The following is a 10,800-nucleotide window of genomic DNA, read 5'->3' on the forward strand; positions in this document are numbered from 1 at the left end:
AATGTTTGCTTCTCAACAAAGGATAGAAGTCTGGGAACCGAGGTAATCTACTTGGTTCGGATTTTTTAAAAACCACATGCATACATGTATTCCTTTTTCAATGAAAAGAGAATGACATAAAATGTGTTATTTTAAAAGAAAAAAATTTGTTCATGTTAAAGATTTAAATGCTAGTAACGAAAATGTGAAAGACAAACACTATTAAACTTAATTAATTATGGTTTGATTTGTCATATAGAGGTTTATTGATTTGTTTTTGCACCTAAGGGACCTCACTCTTCTCACCCTAGTCTCAGTTCTATGATGAAGCTCCAGCTTTTGGAATTTTCCACAAGCCCCTACAACATCTGCAGTGGGAGCTTATCCCACCTGAACTGGCCCCACACTTGCAGCTGGGTGAGTCATGTAGATGTGCTATAGCAAATGCCCCCCAAGCCGAGTTCCCAACTCCAATCTCAATAACAAATGGAGGCCTCTATGGGCTTGTGCTGGTTGGGACTCTTCCAACTCTGATGAACAACAGGGAAGTGATTTACTCAATCAGGCCCAACAGTATGATGACATATGCTTTTCTTAGAAATTATGATTATGAACAAAGTGATCACATGTACATTATGACTTTAACTTTGCAAAAATAAAAGGGAGGGGGTAAATTGATGAAGTAGCTTTGGTAGCGCAATGTGGTAGAGCTATGGGTTTCCCCAAACATGTGCTTAATTTTGGCATTACCTCAGTGTATTTTAATTTAAAAATCAAAAAGTTATTTCTGAGATTCTGATATGAAAGGAGGAAATGTACTTTCTTGTGCCCCTTCAATACGCAGTATGGAGAAGGGACATGCCCAGGCTCAAGGTCACACAGCTAAGAAATCCCAGACAACACCACCCCTCAGGGAGGATTTCTTATTGTCACCTCTGAGCACATGAATTGAGCTTCCGCCAGGGCAAGGCTGGGCACAACTGTGAGTAGACAGTCCCCTTAGGGAGAGATTCCACTTTGGAGCTTCCTAATAAAGGGCTGCCACCGTGGTTACAGTTTATAGTTTTTATCAGCATGACCAGTCCTGATGCTCATTTATCATTTCAAGTCTTGATGCAAGGCCCTGCTGTTCTCTTGTTGATGAAAATTAGTTGTTGTGGGGAGACGATTGTTTAGCAACTTAGGGGAAGCTTTAGAAATTCTCCCTGAATGTCCGGAGAGCTTTGGCTCTCCCAGATCTGATTGGGCAGCATTGTCAGGCACATGATTTTCCTCCTTTCATTCCTCTGCACATTTTCTCTCTTAGCTAATACGGTAAACAGCACTGTTATCTGCTCATTAATTACCAGGCCTATCAGGCAAGACCCAACCATCCTGAACTCCTTTCTTCCTATTCTAAAAGAGGAAGAATGCCCAAGGGTTCATATATTTCTGCCTTGTTCCTGGAGACAACTTTATCTACACAGGCAGATAAAGCACCTGCCTCCTTTGGTTAGTGATAAACGGCCTTGCTGCTCTGCTGACTGCTGCCGGGAGCTGGCCTCACTTAGAAAAAATCCTCTTCCCCTTCCTACACTGGGTCCTTTGGTCTCACCGCTGGGAAAGGCGGTCTTCATAAGATGACACTTGAGACCTTCCTACTTTGGTCAGTTCCAGGAATGACCAAATGGCAAGCCAAGTCTCCACCACTGAGGCTTTATGAGTTTACAGCTGGGAGATCACTTATATTGTAGGGAAAAGTAAAAGCGTGAAGTTTGAACTGGGAAAAGTGCAGAGCTTTGGGAAAATGTGATAATCAGGGACAAGTTTTTGCACCCAACTCTTAGTCACATAATCAACCTTCCATGGGAAGCAGAGAATAACAATGGAAAGTGATCAATGGAGAAACCTCAGGGAATGATGGGAAAATCTTAGTAAAAGCAGCAAAGAGTGCCTGGCTGGGGTTTTAAAAATCCTTTTCCTTTTTGTCTTGGGAGCAAGGGATTATAAAATAAACCAGTTAGGGATTTACCTGAGATAAGAATATGAGAGAGAGAGAGGGAGAGAGAGAGGGGGGAGAAGGGGGGGTGGAACAGAGAGAGAAAGAGCGGCTTTTATTTTTTAAGTCTGGAAAAAAAAAATCTTTAAACATACTTAAAAATGTTAAATAAGAAGTGTTGGAACCACTCAAGTGCACCATAAAACATATCGCTGAAATGAACTTGCAAAATCTCTGGGAAATGGAAAAATCTATCCGGTGCCCATAGATACATGCTGGCTTGGGCATTTGGGGGTCAGGCTTCTCATTGGTCAAACAGGCTGTTTCAGGGCACCTCTAAGCCTTTTCAGTTCTAGCACAGGGACATTTTCTAGCAATTTACCGTGACAGTGTGTGCCAAACCATCATCGAGCTCTGCAGGGGCTTCAGCCTGAACCTCCCAGAAGCCCTCCCTGCAGTGGGTGGGGCTGCAAAGTGGGTGACCTCTGCACCCAGTCACCGCACTCCTCAGTGCCACCTCTCTGCCATATTTCCTTCCCACTGTTTGGCTTCCTCCCAGGGCAGCTTTGAGGCAGTACCTGCACTGTGTTACAAGAGGCTTCACATTTTATGAGCGGCCTTCAAGGTCCATAGGGGACTATTTATTTTTATTTTTCTTGGTTGTCAGATGATCTTTAACTGAAATATTTTCCTTCGTGGTTCTTCGCTAGCTGGGCATTCGCTGTGTCACCGCTGACATCCTCTCCGACGTCATGAAGGTGATGGCCATCAACACGGCAGCGCACGCCGGGCTGTCCCCAGGATCTCTTTAATGGTTCCACGGAGTTCTCTCACTAAAGATCGGTGCCTCATCTGTCGGGCAATGTTGATGATCTCATCAAAAGTGATATTTCCATTGCCTTTTATGAGTCTTTGCTTCTTTCTGTCTCTTGGTGGTTCCTTGAGGGCTTTGGTGATTAGGGCAGAGGCAGACGGTACTACTTCAATCTGGGTCTGTCTGTTCCGATGGTCAGTTTCCCTGTGGTCCTCAGACCCTTCCAAGTGGCTGGTTGTTTTGGGGATGTCATCACCAACCTTTTTTGGAGAAAGGCCCAGGGGGCTGATCATGGGGGCCAGGGCAGGTGTGGCACTGACTTCCCCACCAGTGCGCCTCAGGTATACGACTTTGATCTCATTGGGGTGGAACTTTGACGGCTGGTGGCAGCTGAACCCAGATTCGGGTTGCACCTAAGCCTCCTCTGAGCTGCAGGGCCATGTGGGACTAGTGAAAGAACAAAGGCCAAGTTTCCATGTAATATCTGGGCACATTTCATTTGTCTGTTTTTTTTCCATGATGCTTTTGAACAATGATCAGATTTGGATCAGTTTTGGTACCTGCACTGGACATCTATTGTTTTGGTCTGATCAGCATCCCTTACCCTGCCCTTGGGAAACAGTAGCCAGGCACTCCTTTGGGGAACTGCCCTACTCCACTGTAGTCTTGATGAAGCTGTCAATCAAGGGGGAAGTGTGGGATCTGAGACCAAGGCTGGGCCAATCAGACTCTTCTGGGAATTTTAATCACAAGTGGGATAACATCAGATCAGAAAAATAATTCAAGTCCAGGGAGGCCCCATTAATTCCTACTATTTCAGATAGCATACTGGGGAGGTGGTGTAGCCTTGGGAGTAAGAGCTGTAGAGGTAGATTGTTTGTGTTAGAAACCAGCTTCGCTACTATCTAAATAGGACCTTGGGCAAGCTAATTAACCTCCTATGCCTCAGTTTCCTCAGATTATAAATAAGGGATAATAGTACTTCTTTGTAGGAGTGTTAGTGTAACATGAATCAGGCAGAGCTCTTTTCTGGACACAAGAACCACTCTGAGTATTGGAAGCAGAAGGGGAATTTGATGCATGGAATTAACAATATAAAAGTCAGTGCAAGGCTGGGGATGCGGGCTCCACGCTGCAGCAATGGCTTCTGGAACCTGCTTCCAAGCCGGCCTGCTGGGGAAGCTGCCTCTTCTGCTCCCACTGGGGAGACGGGCTGTTTGTAGATCATCGCGGGGATGGCTGGCTTTAAGAACACAATGCCACAGCTGTGACTCAGGGACCAGAAAGGAGCAGAAAGGCACTTGACTGCTACTGTGATCACCTTTCATCGTTCCAGAAGCTGGGGACTGCGCTGAGGACAGGATTCCATCCAAGAGCATCAAGATCACTGAGGGTCAATTTTTAAGGCTGAAATGATGGCTGCTAGTAGAAGCATTTGTATTTGTCAGCAGATGATGCAACTTCTGACTAAATGTTCTGAGGGCAATTTCAACTCTACATTTTCTTCATTCCCAAGTCACATGCAAAATTCAGTTTCATTAACTTGTAATTATGTTCCATTTCTGTGATTGCAAAGAGGAAGATGGCAATTCATGGGCCCTGCAGTGAAACAGTAGCATGTATTACTTGCATCTTCCTGACTCCCTTGAAATGCAGTTTTAACAGCATAACTCACTTTTGTAATCCTGGCCTGGCGAACTGGAGACTCGGGCGGTGCAGGGGCAGGTACGGTCTTCCACGGAATCAAAGGAGATGCGTTCAGGGGTTGCCACACAGCAGGACCTCCCCAGTGAGGAGGGGGCTGGCGTGTGAGGGGAAGGGGTGAGGGAGATGTGAGGAGCGGAGGGCTTGCTCAGCTCAGCCGGGCGTCGGAGCCACTCCTTCCTGCAAGTCACCCCTGGGGTTCAGGCTGGGTGCCTGTTAGCTGGAGCAGAAGCCACTAAAGGAGCATTTCTCTCACTTAAGGAGACTGCAGGCCTTTTTTTTTGGTTGTTTAATCAGGAAAGAAATTCTATGGTAACTAGGCTTTTTGTGGTGGTCGTTTTGCAACATACACATATATTAAATCATCATGCTGTATACCTGAAACCCATATAATATTTCAATTAAATCTCAATGAAGAAGGAAAAGAAGTTCTCACAAGCTGAGTATTGGACTAGATAATTTTTACTGTGAATACTTAAGTAAAAATACAAAGTTATGTAAAATTTTGCACATACAATTTACATAATTCCATGTTTTCATTTATATGTGTGGAGTATTATATACACAGAGTATGCAATTAGGGCAGTATTCAATAATGTTATGCATGTTATATACATAGTATGTGTATATAAAATGATACAATTATAAAACAGTACAGTGCTGTGGTTAAGAACACAGGTTCTGGAGTCAGACCTGCTTGGGTTCAAATCCTAGAGCCACCATTTACTTGGTATGTATCCTTAGGCAACTTAATCTCTGTGCCTCGGTATACTACTAGCAAAGTGCAATAATAGCACCCATCTCATAGAATTGTTGTGAAGATTGAATGATCTAATAATCCATGTAAAGTGCTTAGCACAGTGCCCGGCATAGAGTAAGCTCTCAGTAAGTACAAGCTATTATATTATTACAAAAACAAAGTCAATGTATGAATGAAGCACAGATACATCTGCAAAACCAATATCGTTCCAGTAAGCTGCATTAATTTAGTGTGACAGATGATGCTGTTGTTCTGAAACTGATCAGTCATGTTGTCTTGGGTCCAGCTCTGATTTACTGTGGCTTTCATGTTCAATGCTAACACAGAGAATGCCTGTTAGCTTGGCCTTATTTGCGAGTTCAGAACAATCAGCCCTCATAGTTAATTACAACTCTGCCCTTGAGCATTCCTGAAATGCCGATTTTAATGAAATGCCCTCGATAAATCTGTGGAACTGTCTTGTTCATTCAAAGGTAAAGTTAATATCACCACATCCTGGAAATCTGCATTGAATGAGTGTCTAATTACATTATTGCTAGAACGAGAAACAGGAAAGTTCTTTCTTGTTCATTTACTGCTACATTTGCAATAAATAAACTTTTATAAGCTGGTAGTTACAAAATAGAGTCTATGAACAGGGTGAGAATGTGGTTAGTACAAGCTTCCTTTGAGTTTGGATCCCAAAACACTTGGCATCCTAACTACTTAATTATTCAATTTATTTTGGACCCTTCATTGTTCATCATAACGTGATATTGCTTGGCTGTCACTTGATAAGAACGTATTTACAACTATAAATATAAACTCTGAATTATATGGCAGAATACAGCTTTTAAAAAAAAATCATCAAATGAAAACAGAAGATTAAAGCAGTAACAGCAACCAATATTCCTGGAGAATGGAACCCTTGGGAATCTAAGGACTTGCTCACTTTGGTTACTCAGTACCTGATACACAGTTGGGTGCTCAGTAAATGCGTCTGAATGAAGAAAAGAAACTAGTAAGGGACAGGAAGGCAACAGCCATTCCTGTGGTCTGGGTCAGCATGGCAAAGGCAGGTAAGAGGCTGGGACTTAGAGACTTGCAGACCCACTGGCCTCACCACGGGCGCTCTGGCTCTGGGCGCCTTCGGGGACTAATTAGGAGCAGGGTTGAGGCCAGCACAATGGGCAGAGGGTGGGGCTGAGATCCTGCCATTGGAATTGCAGCAGAAACTGGACTGCCCGGCCCTGCAGCTGGGCCCTGTGAGTAAAACAGAGCCTGGGAAAACCGGTCAAGTGTGCAGGCAGGGAGGGAGACAACCTCCACCCATGGACCACGTCTCACCGGACAGTGGGCCAAATCGCACCTGGCAACCTCCAAAATAAAATGGCTGGTCAAATAAACTCATTTACTAGCAAAATGAGTTCATTCAGGAATAGCAGAGAACTGCACTTTGGGACAAGCAAACTATGGCAACCCATAGGCAAGTCCAAAGACACAAAGGGAAGGTTTTATATGGTGTTAGGAGGAAATTGGGGAGGGTTGTTTTGAACAAAAGTTAATTGGAAGAGAGCAAGAGTTCGAGGCTGCAGTGCTTTCTCATTGGCTGCAAGCGGTGGTTAGCGTGCCAGTTGCTGGGCAGGGAGGGAACTTCCTTTTCTTAAGAGCAGGAGATGAAATTCCTATGGGAAAAATGTCCTCCCTTGTCAAAATAATTCTTATTTTCCTTCTTCCTGTTGTTTTTGTAGGCTGTCAGGAGCGGTTAAATGCATCAGAGCTCCCCCTTCAGGCCTTCCTAACTCCATGTTAAGTGTGGTTTCCTCTATTTTCACACACCAGATGTGTTTGTGTGAATACAGGCAGTGCCTCCATTTTGTTTCACTGGGGAAAAATTCACCTTAACTTGACGTTCAGGGCGAACGGTCCAATGTGCCACAGTCTCTAAGTCGAACAAGATAGTCTACGTCCACGGCATGAGCAGACAGTGTGGTGCTGACTCCCGGGCCCAACTCCTAGAGCCCCGGGTTCCTCGTGGCTCTTTGGGAGCCTGGCATCTGCATTTTGAACAAGCTCCCGCGCGATTCCGATGCAGGAGGGCTGCAGCCCTCGCTGACTCACCGATCCACGTTTTCCTCGGAGGGGAGGCAGGCATGGTTTAGCTAAAGAAGCTGCTGAGTTAATTAATTAAACAGCCAGACGATCTTTATTGATTTCCTACCCCGTGCAGGGCTCTGGGCTGGTCTCTTTAAGAGAGGCGATTGTTCAACCGTGTCTCCAGCCCTCCCTTCACCGAGCGCCCCAATTTCGGTGACTGCTATCTTTTTCCTGTAATTAAGCCTCCCTCTTGTGCCCCAGTTTTACTCACTGGGTACCTGTGTTGTTCCCCTGTGTCAGAATCCGTACTGGTATTTTTCTCTTTGTCCCTCCAGGACTTCCTGGAGCTGCAGGGGTCACCTGAGTTTGGGGAACTGGCCTGCCCTGAGCCCTGCTGTCTAAGGAGCTGTGCTGGTCCCCTGGGGCTCTAGTCCCCTGTCCAGCCACAGTGGACCGGATCGGCAACCCAAAGATGTCCTGCCCTGGTCAGGCTGGAGGCGGCTGCTGTTGGGAGACACGAGCTGGCTGCCTCCTTGGGAATTTGGAGTCCAGCGATGAGTGCCGAAGTGCCGCAAAGAACTTGGGTGCCTGGTATTGGAGATCCGGATTAATTCTGAAGTTGTGTAATTTATACCTAATTTTAAGGAACATGAAACGTGCAGACTGCAGAAAAGAGAGTGGCCGGCTCTCAGCTTCTGCCCGACCACCCTTCCTGAGATCTGGCTGCCCAGCTCCCCCTGCGGTTCCAGGCACCTTGCTGTCCCCAGGCAAAGAGGTCCATCTGCCTGCTTCCCTGAAGCTGTGCTGCTCAGCTTGGTCTACACCCCATGTCCCCTCCCTGCCCCCGACCCCAGCCAGCCTGGCCACCCCTAACCCCTGTCAGCACACTGTGCTCCACTCTTTCTCTTACTTGGATAGACTTCCCTCACCTGTGTGGGAGGTGGCCCCAGAGTCTCATACGCCTCCACTGGGGCATGAGCGTGTCCCATGCCCCGGCTGCCTGGCCTCCTGATGTAGCCTAATGTTTAGGCTTCAGGGTAAAATGTTACTTGTTTTTATTTCTGATCTGTTCTTATACTTTGGAAAAGAAATATCACTTCCTAATTTTCTAAAGTCTGGGCTTTCTCTAATTCCATCTTTTTAAACTAACACCAGAATTACCTGAGCAAAGACATGTGATTTAAAAGGAAATGACATTTTTCTTTCAGGATGCTGACGTTTTTACTTGAGGACCTGATTATATGGAAATTCCTACACAAGTTTTTTTTTGGGGGGGGGAGTGGGTATAGAAAACAAAAGGGTTCCCTAAGTGTGATTCTTGATGTAAAAATTGCTAACCTTTCTATATCTTGCTATTGGAAAGTGACAGTCCATAAAAAGTATTCTTGCTTTTTTCCTTAGCAATTTGCAGGCAGTACCTGTCACGTTGCATGCTCCTAGGAGTCATTGCCGCTAAGCAGTTAGTGTGTACCTGTTCTTATTTCTAGAATGTATCTGTTTTCTTTTCCCTCCTGCTTTTCCCTTGCTACAGTGCTTTTCTTTCCAGCAGCTGGACCAAATTGCTCCTGAAACTAGCATCTCACGTCAGTATCACATTTTGCATCTGGATCGCTGCATCGATGGAGCATTTACTGGGCTCTTGGGGTTTCTTCAAGCTGCAGAGCAATGATATTCAAGAGGTCAACTTTCCACTGGCTGAGACAACCACCCACAATGGCATTTGTTTATCTAGACCAGCGATTTTCAACATGGCACACATAAATTAGTTACTAAAATTCTGCAGCGCGCCAAAAGATGTAGTTTTTGCCGATCTGGCCAAAAAAACAGATATAAGTTTGATTCATTCACACTGTATGGCTATTGTTGTGCTGGCTGTTATCACTTTTTTATTTGACAATCTAAGGGAAAAGAAGTCAGTGCCCCTGCGTAAATAGTCAGGTATTGGGTGTTTTTAAACATTCTTGCAGCACAGCAGTTAAAATCACTGATCTATACATATCTAAACATAGAAAAGCCACTGTAAAAATACGGTATAAAAATTAACGATGGTGCTTCTGTATAGGGAGTGTACCGTGGGTGGAGCCCGCAGGACTGGAAGGTGCTGGGAGAGTCGGCCAGTGAGTGGTAAGAATGTGAAAGCCTGGGACACTGCTATACACGACTGGAGACTTTATAAAGACCGCACGCTTAGGCTACACTAAATTTATAAAACAACATGAGATTAAATAAAACACAAGAAAAACCATATAATTAAGAGTCACAGTAGCCCTGGCTGGTGTGGCTCAGTGGATCGAGTGCCAGTTTCTGAAAGGTCACCCGTTCAATTCCCAGCCAGAGCACAGGCCTGGGTTCCGGGTCAGGTCCCTGGCTGGGGGATGTGCGAGGGGTAACCGATCATTGTTTCTCTCCCTCTCTGTCTCCCGCACTTCCCCTCTCTCTAAAAATAAATAAAATCTCAAAAGAGTAGTAGTCAATACGAGACGTAGGAGGTTGATGCTGGCTTAACACAGCATACTTTTTACAGCAAACTTTTTTTTAATAAGTAGAAAGAGTACACTCTAAAATAACATTAAAAAGTACAGGTTAGTAATCCGTGAACCAGCAACATAGTTGTGTGTTATCACGAGCAAGCACTGTGCACTGTGCATCCTGGTGAGGGCTCTGCTTCCCACGGCTGGCCGCGCAGGAGGTTGGCTTACGCCCGCACCACCACGACCTTGCGAGTGAGTTGCTTTGCACTAGAACTTCAAATGGCTGCGACATCCCCAGGCGACAGGGAACTTTCAGCTTCCTAATAATCTTACGAGACCACTTTTGCATATGCGGTTCGTGGTTGACTGAAACATCATCGTGACTGTGCTCTGTGTCTTCCTGCGCACACACATAAACTTTTCAGTTCTAAGAAATACTTTTCGGCTTCTCTTGGCCTTCCGGAATTGCCAGCGTCCCCGCTCTTGCTGTTTGGGTCATTACTAAGTAAAAGAAGGGTTACTTGAACACAAGCACTTTGATATCGCATATCCACCTCAGCCCGTCTGACAACCTGACGACCGAGAGGGCCACTAAGTGACTGACGGGGGACCATCTCCCCGGGGGGAGACGGGGGCGGGAGGGATAACTCACGCAGGTCCCAGTCCGGAAGGTGCAGGATATCGCGAGATTTCATCATGCGTCTCAGAATGGCAGGAGATTTAAAACAATAACTGTGGATTTCTGGAATTTTTCCATTAAATATTTTCAGACCGCTGTTGACCACAAGTAATTGAAACCCGGAAAGCGAAACTGTGGAAAAGCAGGGACCACCGTATGCTGATGCAATGGTTGTTTCTGGAAGGAAACGTTGGAGGTAAGAAACGTTAAGGACTGATGACTCTAAGGATAATAACAAAGATACTAGAATTAGGATTTTACATGTCTCGTGGTCCTTGACTTCCTGTTTTCTCCTTGTGTTCTGTTGGTTTAGCCTTTTTATAGGATGAGGAAGTTTCA

The 10,800-nt window shown here is 45.4% G+C and overlaps 1 protein-coding gene across 1 annotated transcript; it reads right to left on the reverse strand.

Moving 5' to 3' along the window:
* Positions 1-2,631: 2,631 nt before the first annotated feature.
* On the reverse strand, positions 2,632-10,477 carry LOC129062977 (60S ribosomal protein L12-like). Its single transcript, XM_054563980.1, is given in 4 exon segments — positions 2,632-2,743; positions 2,745-3,161; positions 6,338-6,477; positions 10,304-10,477. Coding segments are annotated over 4 exon segments (843 nt in total).
* Between the last annotated feature and the right edge of the window lie 323 nt (positions 10,478-10,800).

This window comes from Pteronotus mesoamericanus, unplaced genomic scaffold (genome assembly GCF_021234165.1).
Source record: "Pteronotus mesoamericanus isolate MK-2021 breed Mesoamerican mustached bat unplaced genomic scaffold, CSHL_Meso_final scaffold_85, whole genome shotgun sequence".
Lineage (NCBI taxonomy): Eukaryota > Metazoa > Chordata > Mammalia > Chiroptera > Mormoopidae > Pteronotus > Pteronotus mesoamericanus.